This window comes from Podarcis raffonei, chromosome 3, assembly GCF_027172205.1.
Source record: "Podarcis raffonei isolate rPodRaf1 chromosome 3, rPodRaf1.pri, whole genome shotgun sequence".
In the NCBI taxonomy this organism is placed as follows: Eukaryota; Metazoa; Chordata; class Lepidosauria; order Squamata; family Lacertidae; genus Podarcis; species Podarcis raffonei.
Window position 1 is genome coordinate 42865084 of NC_070604.1, and position 17664 is coordinate 42882747.

The following is a 17664-nucleotide window of genomic DNA, read 5'->3' on the forward strand; positions in this document are numbered from 1 at the left end:
TGTTTGTTTTTTAAAAAATGATATTTATTGGGAAAAAGGTTTGTTTTTTTAAAATAAAAAATAAAAAAGAAAATTTCACACACACAAAGAAAAAACAAGACAGAAAAATAAAAATAAAAAATAAAACCATCATTCTCAGATTCCCCACTTTCAATACCTTCTTTCTTTGACCTCCTCCTCCTCCCTTTTCTTGTTTCCTGATTAATAATAATCGCAGCAAATCCTTTCCTTAGTTCATAATATTCTGTCATTACATTACCTTAATTCTATTTTCATCTTATCATATAGAAACCTTAAAATTTAAAGCTTAAATCTTATTTTACCAACTTCTCCTAACCTTAACATTCTTAGCTAATTCTTTAGACATTTTTACAAGAGCCAAGTAATTTCATTTCAACATTTTTCTAACATTCATTAATTTTCTAGAACAATCTTAATTATATATTAAAAAAGAGCAAAACAATCCAATCTTCATCCAGCGTCCCTTCCTCCTGGTCCCGGGTTTTGTCAGTCCTTTTTAACCTATTAATCTAGCACATTAACCTGGTAACCTTATATCCGAGGCCCTCAAGTCTCTTCCATGTCCCTTCCGCAGCTCTTCTTCATATTTTCCTTTCATTCTCGGGAACTCCAGCTTGGTAATGTTTTGGACCCTTTTCAACAAGTCAGCCCCTTTTCCATAGACCAGACTGGACTCCATATGGTATTTAAAAACATGTTCCAGATTCCCTCCAAAATTGAGAGCCCCCACAGCTCCAGACATCAGACGGCCCATTGCCAGACTCGAAAAGTCCAAATCTCCCTGTAAAGGGGGGTCTATCCAGCCCCCCATTTCCAAGCCTAACCAAACTTTATCTTTCCAAGTCTGGTTTTTTCCAAGTTCATTTGTCAACTCCAAAAATTTATGTTCCTGCTGGGCCGCTGCTCCCTCCGTCTCTGGCGCCCAAGATTCAACAACATCCTCTTCTTTCAGTTGTTCTGTCATGGCACACTCCTGTTTTAGTTCCCGCAGGGCCCTAGTCTCTTGTGACAGAGTGTTCCACCAGGTCGGAGCCACAGCCGAAAAAGCCCTGGCTCTAGTTGAGGCCAGCCTAACTTCTCTGTGGCCTGGGACCTTCAAGATATTTTTATTTGAAGACCGTAAGTTTCTCTGTGGGGCATACCAGGAGAGGCGGTCCCGTAGGTACGAGGGTCCTAGGCCGTATGATGAAAGCCAATCCTTTAAAAGTGATTTTCAAAGCTCTAGTTTACGTTGTCTTTGCTTTGTTCTGGCTACAAGGAAACGGAAGGCTGACTTCCTGTTTAGACTTTCCCATTTCAGAACCAAATTAGGGTAAATTTTTAGTCCAAATTCCTTTCTATTTCGCCAGTTCTTAATTCAAGTCCAATTATTCAGTGTTTCAGTACTCACGGGTGGTTATTTTAGATGCCAAATTGTCCCAGGAAAAAGGCAGCGCTCTCCGGTAACGGCTATACGGCTTCGCTCCGCAGAAAAAGCAATTGACTCACAGCACCGCGCCACTTCCCCCTCGTCGCTTCGGAGCCCGTTAGTGGGTTCCTTTGCGGGTTGGGGGGCACTAAGGGTGCCCGCCGAGTCCCACGGTCACAGGCTTCATCCGCCTGTGATTTCCAGAAGGGCCCCCGCTTCACCGTAGTGGAAAAGACCCGTTTCATGCGGAGCTGGTCCCTCCAATTCAGAGGGAGTCCACCATTACCGATGGCGCCACCCTGGAAGTCTTAATTGTGTATTAAATGTTTGAAAAAGGAAGGCAGCCTCCAGGTGCAAAAGAAAATTAGTGAGGTGTCTAAATTATCATTATTGGGCACAATATATTTGTAACAGTTGTTATTTCTCAGGGACACTCTTTAGCATCAAATTCTAACTCTCTCTGCTCACTGCTTTACAAGTTAGGATGCTTACAGATCAGATTTCATTGTGGAATCAGTGCTGCTCAGGTAGAAAAGTTCTTTTGCAGTGTCTACGTAATGTTGTTATCATCAGAATGTCAGGCCATTCTCCGTGTGTGTGTGTGTGTGTGTGTATTTAATCTGGATTCCCCGTTACTGCACAAAATCCAATAAGTGGGGTGAGGGATAACCTCTTATACATCTGCAGTCATTGCTGGTATGGAAGCTTGCATTTAAAGAAAAATGGGTTGGTTAATAGCAGATTTAATAGCTTGGAAGCTGGATCTAGCCTGCCCCTCCATCACCTGTTGTCTCATTAAAACATCACTAGCATTGCTTTAAAAAGGTAAATAAAACACACAGGGAACTTGTTGGATTTTTTTAAAAAAAGAATTATTTACAGTTTTTTCATATTTGAAAGTATGGCTTTACAGCAGCCTTTCTCAACCTGTGGGTCCCCAGATGTTGTTGAACTACAACTCCCATCACCCCTAGCCAGCAAGGCCAGAACTCAGGGATGATGGGAGTTGTAGTCCAACAACATCTGGGTATCCACAGGTTGAGAATCGCTGCTTTAGAGTCTAAGCCCACATGGTGAAAACTGGTTTCACAGCTGCCTCTTGCAGGAGGGAAGGAGGGAGAAAGAGGATAGAGGGTAGATCAGGGTTTCCCAAACTGGGGTCTCCAGCTGTTTGGGGACTACATTTCCCATAATTCCTGACAACTGGTCATGCTAGCTAGGGATGAAGGGAGTTGTAGTCCAACAGCAGCTGGAGACCCAAGTTTGGGACACCCTGGGATAGAGCTTGGAGTTTGGTAGGAAAAACCCTGCCCTCTGCTGGCTGGAGGCATGCAATGCATGTGTGGTGATGACTTTTCAGTAGCTAGCCTCAATTGCAGGGGTAGGAACCTTTGGCTCAATGGCCTAAGTAGGCCTGCCAGGGTTACATTTGAGCCCACAATGCTGTTTCCTTCAAACCCCACCCACTTGCACCACACATGTGACAGCAGGTGTCGGAGAGATAGAGACCTGGTTAAAGTGTGATAGTAGGCTGGCTGACAGTGCTGACCAGCTGGTAGGCACTGACATCAAGCCTGCTGGGTTCAACTCGGCTATGAAGTTCCCCATCAGTTCCTCCATCTGAAACATTGCAGCACAACTGATCCCTGCCAAAAGCAGGGCTTGAAATACGCACCAGTTGCATGCTGCAGGGTCCTCAAGCTCAGCCTGAATCAACACACATCTTTTGTCTGCAGCATGACTTGAACTCAGGCCACCCTTCAAAGTAAACATGCCTCACCTGGCATCAGATGATTGACAGGTGGGTGGACGGCCTGCCAGGTGGTAGGAGAACTCAGAATCGGTCCTGCCAGTAATATGTAATAATATGTAATATGTTTATGTGTATTGTGGGGGTGCTGAGGGGGCGCTGTCCCCCGTTTTGTGCCTGCCCAACTCTATTATTCTTGCTGTAATCCCCCCTCCCCCTCTCTTCTTTTCAGCCTCAAACTCTCCCTGTTATTTGGCCCCTCCAGACGACCTGCTTATTGAACATTCATTCTGATTTGCTTGCACAAAGCTTACACAGACATTAGATTATATCCGGCCATTACTGAGCTGTTAGATGACTGTGAGCATTTGTTCTGCATTCTTCCTGATTTGCTTACGGGGTGTTTAGATGGCTTCTCATTAGTCATCTGTCCATTCCTCACTTGTCAATGCATTTCCCTGGCACTTTCCAAACTGCTGCAAAAACTCCAGATGCTTAAAAAGAAAAGAAAAGTGGATTTGTTGTGCTAATGTGACAGAATCCACTTTCACTCCACCCATTGAGAGTTCACTTACGTGACACCTTTCCTTGGGTCTTCTCAGCACAACCTGAGATAAGAAAATGTCATTTGAAACAGCATAACCCTGTTCTTCTTCTCTTCTGACAGCCTTCAGTTGCTTTAGCCTCTCTGGTGTTCACATCAGTTTGAGCACACTATGTCAACTGTCTCTTTGGAAATGGGATGAATTAGGTTTATTTTCTCTTTTGTATGTTCTTCTATATCTCCAGAGGTCTACCTGGGGTTCCTTGCACCAGTGATGTGCTGCTACTATCATAGCAAAATCAGAAGTGTGGGGGTAGGAGATGTCGATGCAACACCTTGCCAAGGGCACAAGGGACCCTAGATATGCCTCTGGTTGCCTACGGTCACGTCTGCACCATACATTTAGAGCACATGTCTTCCCCCAAAGAATGCTGGGAACTGTAGTTTCCTCCAGAGATCTATAATTCCCAGCACCGTAAACAAACTAGTTCCCATGAATCTTTGGGGGAAGCTATGATTGCTGAAGTGGTATACGAGTGTTTTAAATGTAGATTGTGCAGAAGACATTGAAAAAGCCACAACTTGGACTCTTTATGACTTGGGCTTTTTTTGGCAGTTTGGGGAGGAACCATGTTACAGCAGCTCTTGAGCTGTGGATGTGATGTCAGAAGGAGCCAAAGTGTTTTTGAGGACTGGAAAACCTCTCTTTTTTATGTGTCTAGACTTGGAATTATTTCAGAAGCCTCAAGCAAAGGAGTGGGGCGGAATCCAAGAGTGTTATAAAACATTGATTTTGTAAATCCTTATACATCCAACACAATTCTAGTCTTTTCTATAGGGAATTGTCCAAACTATTTGACTGAGAGCTTTGCTATGGAAACGCTAATGCAAAATTTCCTAAAGAGCAGCTTACGACTCAAAATGCTTCGGATTTATAAAGCATTTCACGGTAAGTAACACTGGTCTTATTTCTTTTTCAGCCTGCTTTCTTTGAAGTTATTGACTGGGCAGCTCTTTTGCTTGGATGGTGGGTTCAGAAGCCTACTTCCCCCCTCCCATGCGGAAAAAGGTCCATGACGGCTGACTTCTGAGTAGACCTGTGTAAGATTGTGGCAATTAACCCCAGGAGAGTGCATGCAGGATTACATCATTATGCTTCCCTTCCTTAAATCCTTGGCATCATGGAAGTGATTCTCCATTTTAATGGGTGTAAAGGATAAATAATATACTCAGAATGAAGATAGGAAAATAACAGTGGAGGAGAATAAATGTGTAAACATAGGATTGCATTGCATATGAAGTACAATGTTATTTCTAAAACTTCCAACTGTTTCATGAGGATTCATAGCCCACTGGCACTCTCATGCTTCTGATATTTATGTTACTCAGTGTCCTGTCCAATGTTCTGGAACTAAGGTTCAATTGTTTCTGATGAAACCCAAATTTATACTGTCCCCAATGAAAAAGCAGCTTTTCAGAAATGAGCTACCATTGCTCTTTCCAATGGAAGTCAAGCCACATTAATTACAAAAAAGGCGGAAATTATCTGAGGAACTGAAAACACCAGACACAGATAAATAGAAAAAATAACATCATTTTTATTTACAAAAAAATCCAAATATTGGATGCTGTAAACAAAATTCACAATCTGTTCCCGCTAGCACTGGAGCAAATGCTTTACTTGGTTAGAAGTGTCTGTTTCCCATCCACTTTTTGTTTCAGCCTCCAACAGAACCCAGAGTCAAAAAGTTCCTAAAGGAACAGTCCAAGGGGAGCGGTTTGATGCAGCAGAATGTCTCGCTGAAGACTAAAGTTGTGCGGAATGCCACAGGAGAACAAATTCAGCATCACTTGACTTCCCACAGACTGCAAGAGTTTGTGGTGTCACGTTCAACCAGTCCTGAAGTCTGCAGGCCTTTCTGATGTTTAACTAGGTATAATCACGGCTTGCTAAGAAAGCAAACCCAAAAAAACAACAACACCTGTACATGGATTTTGGATTTTTGTCATCGCAGTGGAAATCAGAAAACAATACACACACAAAAAACCCAAGAAACAAAAACAAAAAGTGCTTAATATGTCATTAGATAGATATATTTCTCTCCATCTCATTTTCATTTTTCTTTACACGTTTTTCTTTCCACAAACTATTTAAAGCTTTCTCAGAATGGATGAGTCTTCAATATAATACAACTCACATATAAAGCACTTACAACAGGCATTTATAAGCTGTGCATGAAACTTTGTGCAATACATAGCAGCAAACAAGTCTTAAAGCATTTAAATAAAAAGAGTTATGAAAATATGAATCCTGCTTCCATTTTATTCCATCCTCCCCATTTTTTTCTTGTTTTGTTTTTGCATATTGTGGATTATATATACACAGTATGATTCCATTTATCTGAACTGAATGACCCAGGACTGAGAATGAAATGTTTGGATAAATGAGAGTGATATTTACATAAGTATAAAAGTGATATGCAATCACCTGAGGTCCACATAGCAGACACGGACAACTGAAGTTTCACAATAACGAACGATAACAAACTGCAGATTCTACTAGTTCTTCAAAAAGAATCTGATGTCTTTGCCTTCCTCATCTCCCAATGACATATCAGAAGAGGTTTAGTTCCTCTTTGATTCACATTTAACCCAACAGTAACACAAACCATAGGACTGTAATTAAGACGACATCTTAAGCTAGTTGCTTAAAACCTAGTTTCTTTAAAATGCATTTGAAGCTTTTGCTGAATGAATAGAAGGATCAGATCCTAAGAGTAACAAACATTTTCTTCTTATGAATGTGCTAGTTTAATAAAATTGGAGAAGGATCGGGTGGGGGGGGGATGCTGTTTGGCTATATGAAGGACTAGGTCTGCAAATCACAGAAGCCAACACATTCTGAAAATATGCTGTTATTTTAGTTTTGACCTAGAGTCAAAGCATCTTCTCATCACTATCACCAGACGGTTTAAAAACAACCTCCACTGCCAGCCAGATGCAACAAAGCCCTGTTAGTGGCTGAAGATTGCTGGTTCCTTAAAGCAGAGAGAAAAAAAGAGAGAGAGAGCTATTTCACCTAGTGAACAGAGCTTGTGGGGCATGTGATGCAAGGCAACCATTTGCTGCTTGCCATGAGATGCATCTACCTGAACTACGAGAGGGAAGGGGGAGGAGAAGAGAGACAGTGACCCTGTAATCCTCAGACTAACAATAGCCGTGTTTGGTTTTCTTAAAAGAGGGAAAAGGCTGCTCCAAAGGGGAAAAAATGTCTATACTGTATTATCAGCATTTTGTGGCTGAAGCACTGCCAGATACCCCAAACCCTTTTCAATAGTGGATGACTCATTTATTTGCAGCAAAATAGCTGTGGTAGGAAAGGACATACCACATTACCAGCTGATCCTCTTGCTCCAGCCTTCTGCTCAGCTTCCCTCAGAAATCCCCTCTGAGCAACAACAGGCTAGACTCTGATTTTGACAAAGCACATCTCCCTGCTGATTCGCTGGGCCAATGGAAAGAGGACATTTCATTTTCGTAACTGAGCACTGACTAGATGTGTATTTGTTATGAGGGTGAGGTTTGTGATTTTCTAAGCAGGCTGTGGGTAGTGAACAGACAAGCAAAAAGTGACGACTGGGGGACCGACTGCCCAGATGGAAATTAATTTTACATTTCCTGCAGAATTCACAAGGAAGAGACTTGAGTAAACAAGCTGGGGTCCTGTTAAACTGACCTTCAGACACAAAGGGATGGTTAAGAATAGAAAAGCTTCAGTAATGGATAATGGGGGAAGGGACAAATGTATTGCCAGTAGCTTTGTTAGGACAATGGGATGCTAAATTGCCTGGTTAGCAGTTTACTAATCCCTCCCCTTTAAATATTTTATGTTGCTTGAACATTTCCCTGTGCAGCGTGTATTTCTCTCCCTTTGATTCCGCAGTGGTGGGTGGCTTAGTTCAGTTTCCTCTCCCAAACTGTAACCTTGGCTTCCTTTCTTAGCATTAATAAAACAATGTGTAGGCCGCAATCCAACACAGATTTGGAGCACTGGAACCCAAAGATTTTTACGTTTCCGGACGTAAGAGCACTTAACGCTGTGTTTGATTGTGACTGAGGTGTTAAGTTAGATTTTGTTTGCTTTAATTTTAAAAAAAAGTGGCTGGGTGAAAAAAGAAGAAATGGTTAAATTCTTTTGTATATTCATCACTACAGTGGTAAGGGTATAAAAACCCTCCCAGTAAAATGATTCCCCAGCATTCGCCTAAGTCTCTTGAGAGAAAGGAAATTAAATTATTTGTCCCAATGCAAAAGATTAATCATTTTAAATAAGGTACAGTACTAAACTGGAAAACGCAGTGTGACAACCAAAGTTGTTTAATACTTGCATAAAAATGTGTATGTGTGTGTGTTATATAAAATATAGATTTCCAAAATCCATGCAACAGTCTTCATAATGGTTCAATTTCACATTTACTAACTTTTAGTGGTCCTGGAATGCACAGTGCATTCTGCTTGCTCTTTTTAAATGTCATTAATTATTATTCAAATACAATATTCTTTAGCTGTCAAGGGAGCTATCCATTTGAGCCACATTCCGATGGTTGTCTGTACATCAGAGAGGCATGCAATCATGGTACTAGTGAATTAACTGTCAAAACCATATTACAGTACAAAACAGGGGACAAAAGGATCAGTGGGTGAAATGTTTGAAACTAGTATGGCTCACAAGTAACCCAATGGATTTGTTTATGTTCTTGCAACCAAATGCATCCTTTGAATCCCATCTTGCTTATGAATAGTTTGTTTATTCAGATTTTCTGGTGCAGGATAACTCTCTGCAAAGTGCCCACAGCATTATGATATCCTGTTGCAGACTGGAAAAAACACTGTATTTTATTTAAAACATTCCTTAAAATTGCTACATTTTCCCAGACCATATTGAAAATATGTGTGTATGCATGTATACATACATACACACGCACACACACACGCACACACACACAACAATATACACACATACACACATGTACCTATGATAACATCACGCCAACAATAGAAACTTTATATAGGTATTTGCCAGCGAAAAAAATAGGCATTTCCTCCACCATTTATTCACAAGCTTTTTTGTTTGTTTGTTTGTTTCTTGTGTCCCTGATAAAAACAAAATGCAAGTTTAAACCACAAAACTATATTTTTCTCACTTCAAATTTTCTAAAGGTATCAGGCACTTTTGTTTAACATTAGCATGTACAAATATAGTAATATCTTATCTTTCCTCTTTTTTTTTTTTTTAATAGTCTACTCTGCTTTCTACTTGCTTGGATAACTTATCTGAGAAATCTTTGGTCCTGAAGCATATGATGCTTGCTGCAGCTGGTTTTGTGGCTTTTCCACATTTTTTTTTTTACAAAATGTGAAGCACACACACAGCTGGAAATAATGAAATTTGTCATAATCTCTCTCACCCCCCCCCCGTTTCTCTCTTTAAAAAAATAATAACTGTACCCACCTACAACTGCTTTTTTTTTCTTTTTTCCCCATTTTGGAGCAAGCTGGTTCTCTTAAAGCTTTCTATTCAAGCAAGCTATACATTCTATGGGTTCATTCCACTGACAGCACTTAATACATGCCCCAAAGGCAGTAATTCTAAAATATCTCTTCTTCCAACATATCTCTGTGTTATGAATCTAACTTAAAATTCCTGAACGCATATTTCCTTTCCCTTCCCCACTCGTATTTCCTCCCCTGTCTTTTGTTTTGTTTTGTTTTTTTTGCAGATTCATTTAAAAAATAAAGGCTTCCCAACTTTCACTCTGCCATAGCTATGGGAGCAGGCGTCACCAACCCATATTGTCATCAAGCATTCCTCCTCCCTGGTTTCCTTCAAGAGGACCTATTTGCTTTTCATGACAGGCCTCTGTGCTTTGGGGTAGAGAATCCAATGAGGTTTTTTGTCTTTCAGTTCTTTTTCTAAATCACTCTCTGTTTCATTAGACTGAAGAACCGACAGCTTCCCTCAAGCTGAAAAGCCAGAGCAGACCACCATCACACACAAAAAACACCCCATTGTTTGTTTTGAAAAAAAGGAGAAGAGGGGGGAGTTCTGCCTTCCCCCCCTTTATTTGCTTGACAGAAAACAAACTCTCCACCAAGCCTATTAAATCTGCTAATTACAGGGCAACCAAGTCGAGTACGTGTGCTGCTGACACGGGAACATTGGCTGAACCTGGGCAATATAATAATTGCTAAAGTTAGCATCTGCTACATACGGGGCTGGCTGGTAGTAGCACGTGACGTTGGCCACATTGGGGATGATATTCTGGTCAGCTAGCACACGGATGGCCAGCATGGTGATAAGGTTGAGAGTCTGTCTCCTCTCATGTCCCATCAGGCACACGGTGCTCTCATTCACCACACTGTGAAGGGTCATGAGATAGTCATACTTGCGGTCCTCCAAGCCCACAAAGTGGTTCTGCAAGTACGACTCCAACTTCCGCTGCTGCTCCCCGATGTCCGAGAAGTCAATGAAAAACCTGGAGCACATGTATCTCTGGAGAGACTTGATCTCGGATTCCGAGGCTGCCCTGAAGCCCCTTACGAGGAGGTTGCAGTACTTCAGGAGACCACCTCCCCTGATCTCTTCCGGGTTTCTGGTAGCAATGACCTTGTTGCAAAGGTGATCAAAAGCTTCTTGGAAATCCCCATAGACACTCTCCCCGATTATAGTTGGGTGAAAAGTTTCAGTCATCGGGTTCTCTGAGCATTCATAAAAAAGGAGGAGAGAGTCTAGCTTGATCTGAAAGGAATCTACGCTGAACTCAAACTGCCTTCTCAGGGAGTCCACAAATTTCAGCTCCACGTTTTTCCCACTGTTGTTGGACAAGGAGATGAGACTCCACCGATCTGAATCATTGCACACTTTCACCATTTTCTGCACATAGGCTTCCTACAATTTGAAACACACGGGGTTGGGGGGGGAGAGAGAGAGGAGGGAGGAGCAGATCAGAAAACCAATAAAAGCACCTCCTCTTTAGAGTCTGCATTTGCATTTGATCCCAGCTCCACCCTGCCCTAGCTTGCAGCAGAGCAAATTTACAGAGCCCAGGCATAAGAAAGAGACACTGTGGACAGATTTAGCATGCGGTTTTGCAGACCTGCAGTTGCATAGGACCAAAGGGCGAGGGAGTGCTTGTAGCATGGTCCTGCACAAAGGACATATTCTGTAGGATTTTATTAAGGCTTTTCCTCCAAAGAGATTGAATTGATGCACGCTAAACAAACATGCATACACAGAGATATAGTGAAGGGGACAGGACTCTTTCAGACGGTTAAAATGTAGCATACATGCAAAGGAGAATAATAATCAGATTGTATCTTATAAAACCACTAGTAGCTTTCCCTTAAAAATAAACTTGCACCAATATTCTGGGAACTTTCAACATTATCTCAACCTTCATAATCTCCTGCCCACCCCCAAAACAAGGCAAGACAAAACCAGAGCAGGTATGGAGAGGGAAATCAACCCTTTCTTCCCCTGCTGTGATCTAGATTAAAATTTGTGGGGCCACCAAGGCAGGGCCTTGGAGCTGATGTCAACACAATGAGCAGGACAGCCCCCAAACTTAACAGGGCTGGCTCATTCCACACTGCCATCTAAAGAAGGGGAACGGGATTAGGGTCCTTTAAACCATCTAAAACGCCCTTACTGAACTATCGGTTAAAACAGTTACTTGATTCAAGGCAATTCGGTTTCCCCGTAGCTAATTAAGCCACTTAATCAGCGTTGCAAAGGTGTTTAAGCACAAAGCAGTGAAGCGAAGCACATTTTTTTGGAAGAAAGAGCTGGGCTCTTCACATACTTAAGACAGGTTGCAGAGCAGCATTATTAGAGTATTTTGACAGCAAATCCAGCCTTTGCATTCCAGCCTATGCAGGGCAAGGAGACAGAGGAGCACCGTGCCCCTCTAGCGGTCCTAGCCACAAACCAATTAAAAGAAAGTAACTGTATTTAAAATGGCTTAGCCTGATGAGAAATTAATGGAGCTAAATTAGCATAAATCCAAGTACTTCGGTTTGGCTCAGGGTGCATTTACAAAGAAAATAAGAATTAACTGATAATTGCCTATAAATATTGTACACACACTTGTACACACATATAGAGACTTAGGAATCACTCTAAGGAACCATGCCAAGTTAATATTTCAATACGCTTTAAGGGCAGAACCTGTACGTGAATAATCCTGGGGTTGGTTTTTTTTAGCAATGGGGGGTGTATTCTGCCCCCTTAAAAAAATTATATATATATTTTTATTCAGCTGCTCTGCAATCTAAAATAAGGGCTAGCTTGTCCTAGAGGCTGCGCCTTCTCCATTCTGTCCGCCTGCGCTGCTCTGTGCCGGCCCATTTTGGAGACGCAGAAGCGAAGCGAGAAAAGAGATTCTCCCAGCCGGCCGGGGACTGCGAGCGCCTTCCATTTACCTTGAGGGTGAGCGGGGTGATCTTCTCCTTGTTAACTCCTTCCGGCAAGAAATCCAACAGGCAGTCCAAGACGACGTCTTTCACCGTCTGGAACTCGGCTTCTCCCTTCAGGTCGGCGCAGAAGATGAGGTCCAAGTCCTTGTAGCCCAGGCCACTGTCCTGGTGCAGGACGTGGCTGGCCGCCGAGCCGTTGAGGCGCACATCGCGGACGCCGATGCGCTGCTCCTCCAGGCGGCTGCGCACCACCTTCACGATCTGGCGCGGCTGCATCTCCAGCGTGGGGAAGTTGCCCCGGCCGTGGATCGGGATGGTCTCGCTCAGGATGCGGTCCAGGCGCTGCACTTGCTCCCAGCTGAGCACGTTGCAGCGGCTGCTCTCGCTACAACCCAGGCACGGCTCGGCAATAGCCTGCCGAGGGCAGTCGCCGTCGGCGCCGTCGGAGCTGCTGCTAGTGCTGCTACTGAGAATATTTTCCTCATCTGCCATGGTCCAGCGCCGTTTGCAAGTTGGAGCGGATCAAATAGATGGAGAGAAAGAGAGGCCTCCTTTACTGGAGTTTCTTCTTCTTCCACTCCTAGCGGGACGGGGGGAGGGGTTAAAAAAAAAAGGCAAGCAAAAAATCAGGAATTTATAGCTTATGACGAAGACTGCGATCCTCACAGGGGCGAAAGTAAGCTTTATTTCACCCAGTTTGGCACACACACCCCGCGCGCGTATTTACGCACACATACGCTGGGAGTCTCAGTGGCGCCCCTCTAGAGGCTTCACCCGGGGCAAAAAACCCGGCTAGTCCCCCCCCCCCGTAGCTATGGCCCTGGATCTTCAGGCCCCTTCCTCTTGACAGGTCTGAAGTGGTTGGAGAATCTCAGCAGCTTTCCGGCGCTCCCTGCTCCCCCTTCCCTTCCCGGAAAGCGGCTTTGGCTGAGCTAAGCGGCGCTTTCAAGTGAAGCCACGACTCCCGGAGTGGACTTAGCGTTTCGGAGGAACAGGATGCAGTTTTAAGTGTGTTTTCACCGTCCCGCTCCTGATCTATCCGCCAGTATACACACCTGGGGGCTTGCTCCTGATCACCTGCCGTGTGGCGCGCGCGCGTGTGATCGAGCTGCCCTTCTGACGGATAGCAGCGAAGGATGGCGAGGGCAGGCAGCCTGCACCCCTTGCGCCACTGGAGGAGCCGCCTGGCACAAAGCTTTCCTCCGGAATCCTGCCCGGTTCTTCCGCCCAGCTAGCAGGGATCGCGCTTTCCCCGGAGCTGCTCCCGCTCGCCCTGCGCAGCCTTAGGTCGCCTCTAGAGCTTTTGCTGGTTCTGCTTGGGAATGTCCTCTGTAGTTTTTTATATGGGCTTTCTCGCTCTTCCGGGGATCCGAGCCACCCTCCGCTTGCCCACGCCCCTCTCATCTGCATAGGGACACTTCTACTCCTTCCCTCCCTAACCCACCCCCTTCGCCCAGGCCTTTCCAGACACGCCCCTTCATATTTGCATAAACAGCTGGTCCCTATGCTTTCCACAGCCGCTTTTCTAGAGCCGCTTCCTCCTCCTCCCCCGTGCCAAACAAATCCTCTCCTTTCTGGAAGGGGAAGAAAGGTGAAAGTTGGAAGGGATCTGGATCCTGCTGGAACATCCTGGAGGGAGCTGGCAAAAAAAAAAAAAGTGGCACACTGAGGGTTTGGCGGGGGCGGCTCTGTAGGCGAGAGGGCTGCAATTTTTATTTTTATTTTTTTTAAAAATCAAGTCAACTAGGGACCCGCGGGCGTTCGATCAGGAACAGGGGGTGGGAGTTATGTCAGCCTGCATGTGGAACATTCTCTGGCTCTCCCTGCTGAGTCTGTGCTTTGCGATTGTGTCGAGCTGAAACGGGAGGGAGGCCGAGAGGGAGGGGTAGGTTACATTTTCACACAGGGATGGAATCCATTGCCGAGCCGGGGACGTTTCGCACTAATAAATAGCCAGCCTGGGGTCTCTGAGAAAGGGTGGTTCCTTTTTCAAAAAAACCATTTTGAAAACAGCTCTGTGGGTTTCTAGAGATGCTGGTATCCGGCTTTGTTTTAACTGCGTCCAGTTGTCAAAGCACTTACTCTACAGAGGGCACCCCCACTCCCCACCCCGCCGCCGCTTTTTCTCTCTATTGAATTGTCAGGAGAGCAGTCCAGAAAGGAGTAGGAGGCGACACTGCGTGGCTGCGCCGTGCACCTTAAGCGGCAAGATTCCCGTGGATGTTCATGGAACAAAGGAAGCTGCCAAAAAGGGGGGGGGGTCACAGGCATCTGAACACGGCGTACTCAGTATTTTACAGCGCCCGGGGGACCTGAGAAGGATCCAGCTGCACCAGGCTAGTGAAGCAGCGATGCCTTCTGGTTTTTGAAGCTATTTGTAAAGCACGGGACAAAGTGGGGAAACAGCTTCCCAGGCGGCGTTTAAAGAAAGCTGGAGTGGCGGGGGACACCCAGGCCCAGACATTATTCCCCCGCCCGGAATAAAAGGTAGAATGCAGGTGCGCCTGGCAATCAGAACCCCCGTTCCAAGTACTGTCCTTAAAAATACCCCGGTGAAGTAAGGGGGGCGCTTTTAAGATTGGGGAGGTCAAGACGTTTTGGGACTGGATTCTGGATATACCCAAAGCAATAATCCTGGGCAAAGAAAGCCGTGATTTGCAGCTGGAAATAATAAAATGCCTGCAGGAACTGGCTAGGAAGAAATCCAGAGTTCACCACCACCTGTTGCTGCGAAGGACAGGAGTAAGTGCAAAATAGCGGTGCCAGCTTTTTATTAGACCACCTTCCACTTGGCCAGATCCGTAGTGCTGTGCAGCTAGCACGTCATTTCACAGGAAGAAGTTGGCCTAATCCAAAATGTTGTCACCTACTCCCCTCTCGTTTTTATTCTCTGAAAGTGGCTCCCCAGTGCGCCGTGGATTTAACAGCCCAATGGCAGAACCATCGCCTTCCGCTCCAGCTATGAGATGGAACTGCGCACAAGCAGCGCGCGGGGGAAGGAGCAGATTCTCTTTCCTGTGGATTCTACAGCACACACAGCAAAATACACACGATATAATGCAAAGGTTGTCTGCTTGGAGAACCGGTCCCTTTTATTGCTGCTAGACTTTCTTTTTTCTACTGGAAAAACCTAAAAGGTCGTTAAACGAGGGTTAGCTACGCAGTTGTGAATGTCCCTGGAAAAAAAGTTTGCGTTTGATCATGCATGCACAATGGGTAATGGGGAATAGATATATAAATATATATAAACTCACTTTTATATATATATAAACTCACTCTTCTCTTTCTCTCTCTCTCCCAGCGGTTTAATTCTTCAGTGCGTGACCACAGAATAATCTGACATCTGAGCAATCTAGGGGTAAAGCGCGATTTCCCAGAGACTCCACCTGCGCAGATTCGATTCCTCTTTATATATTTGGTGCGTAGGACTTTAGAGGCATGACAGAGCAGGATTGGTGGCCGAGGAGTCGTGCATGGTCGAAGAGGTGGCTGTCACGTTTCTCGCAGGAATATGAAGGCTAAAGAGAGGCGCGGAGGGGGGGTGAGCGAAAACAGCGGCGGCAGCAGCAGCTGGAGGAGCAATAATAGGAATGGAGCAGATAGAACGTCACAGGTACTGACGTTCCAGCAACAGCTGCAGGGCTATTCCGAAAGCCTGTGATGTGAGAAGAGCCTGGCCAATCAGCGCCGGTTGGGCCGTGACGCTTTATTTTCCTCCTCCAGGCCCCTGGGGTGAAGAACCAATCGGAGAAGGGCTCGAGAAACAGCGTAAGCGTGCCAGCTCCGAGTGAATGAGCCGTGGGAGGGAAGGAGGGAGGGGGAGAGTAAACACGCCCACGCACAGAAGAGCTGCCTATTCACAGGCGCTTGCGAGAAGATCCTGCGTCTTAGGAGCCTCGTTGTGCTGCGGGGCAAGAAGAAAAAGAAGGCCTTTCCTCTCTCCCCCCCCTTCCCAATTAGCAGCGGTCGGCGGGAGGAAGCGCTCCCTTTGGGGCTAGGTTTGTAGTAGGCAACGCAAGCTCGGGCTGCTACCCCGGGAAGGTTTCTCTGTAAAAGCCGTGGGGTTGCAGAGAGAGATGGGCAACATCAGTCTTTAATAGGAGGCCTTGACTGCGAGGCAGCTGCTGGCTTTCGCTGTGAAAGTTAGCCTGCGTTTGTAGTGGCAACACAGATTAATGACTTGATGCTGCCTGAACCACACGCCCGGAACCAGGGCTAGTCCAGTGTGATGTATCCCCCCATCCTGGTGATGATGGCCAGTGGTCAGGAATGGTGGCCAACAGTGTCGGGGATGGCAGCATATTGGCTACCTTTGCCCTGCTTGATATGTGAAGAGTTTGTGGTTGCGTAGGGATGGCATTATTCCTATCATTAGTCGCACGCGATCTGGGACTGAGCATAAAACATAGTTTAATAGCTGCAGCCAAGGGGTTGTTGGCCTGTGGAATGAAGAGCAGTGAAGCAGGGGACACTCTATATATCATAGCAAATGTGGTCAGACTTTAGCAGACCAGGGTTCAAATCCCCATTGGGCCCCGCAGTTCACTGGCTGACTTTGGGTCAGCCCTGCCTTTCAACACAACAGGGTGGTTGTTGGGGGGAGGAGATTAAATAAGGAGGGAGAAAACCACGTATGCCACTTTGAGCTCCTTGGAGAAAAAGGCGGGGATATCAATGCAATATTATTATTTTTACAAAATTCAGAAGCCTCTGAATTTTCAGTTTGCGTTCAGTCTTTTGTTCCTCTTTCCCTCTTACTTCTCAATGGAAAGAAAAACGCGCAAGCACTGTCCCAGCTGCGGGCCTTTAACGCGGAGAAAGCAGACCCTTTCCCACGCGCGTTTCTTCTCATTTTGAAACTTTCACCCCTTCGGCTCCCTCCTCCTACCCGAGAGGAAAGAGAGGAGTGCACAAGACGGCGCGCGGGGGCTACCTTCAAACCTTCCCTCCCACCTGGACCTGGCTGTCATGGGGAAAGCGCAGCATCTCTCCGCCAACCTAGCCAGCGTTTCTCGCTCTCCTCTGGAGTGGGGAGATGAGAGGCTTCTCTTTAAATGGGATGGGACGTGCTTCGAAGGACCCCACCTCTTAAATGGCACCCCTGGAGAAAAACAAAACAAAAACAAGAGGAGGCCTAAGAGCCTGGGAGCAGCCAGGGGGTGCGGGAGGGCAGCTGTCCCCCTAAACCAAATAAATAAATAAAAATACTTAACTAACTGACCAATTGTGTCACAGATAACTCGCTTCTGCCCCCTAACATAAAGCATGCCTCCCCCTAAAATAAATCCTGGCTAAGCTGATGCCAGAGGGGGGGGGAGAGGCTTTGGGGGAAGTAGGAACTTCCAACAAGAGATAGTTGGTCGTGTGAATAGGATGGAGCTAATAATAGTAGTACTGTAGTAGCAATAATAAAATCCAGACTTTGATTGCAGTTTAAAAAGACACTGAGGTTTTCCTTGAAGGTGG

The 17664-nt window shown here is 45.4% G+C and overlaps 1 protein-coding gene across 2 annotated transcripts; it reads right to left on the bottom strand.

The window, feature by feature from the left end:
• Positions 1 to 5301: 5301 nt before the first annotated feature.
• On the bottom strand, positions 5302 to 15848 carry TENT5A (terminal nucleotidyltransferase 5A). Of its 2 annotated transcripts, none has more exons than XM_053381349.1 (3): positions 15453 to 15848; positions 12205 to 12778; positions 5302 to 10672 (listed from the first exon to the last, which is right to left on the bottom strand). In XM_053381349.1, the coding sequence occupies exons 2-3, from the start codon at positions 12688 to 12690 to the stop codon at positions 9893 to 9895; spliced, it is 1266 nt and encodes a 421-aa protein (XP_053237324.1). In that variant the 5' UTR covers positions 12691 to 12778; positions 15453 to 15848; the 3' UTR covers positions 5302 to 9892. The 2 variants fall into 2 exon arrangements, with proteins under 2 accessions (XP_053237324.1, XP_053237323.1); XM_053381348.1 differs by lacking the exon at positions 15453 to 15848 and adding an exon at positions 13254 to 13591.
• Positions 15849 to 17664: the final 1816 nt, after the last annotated feature.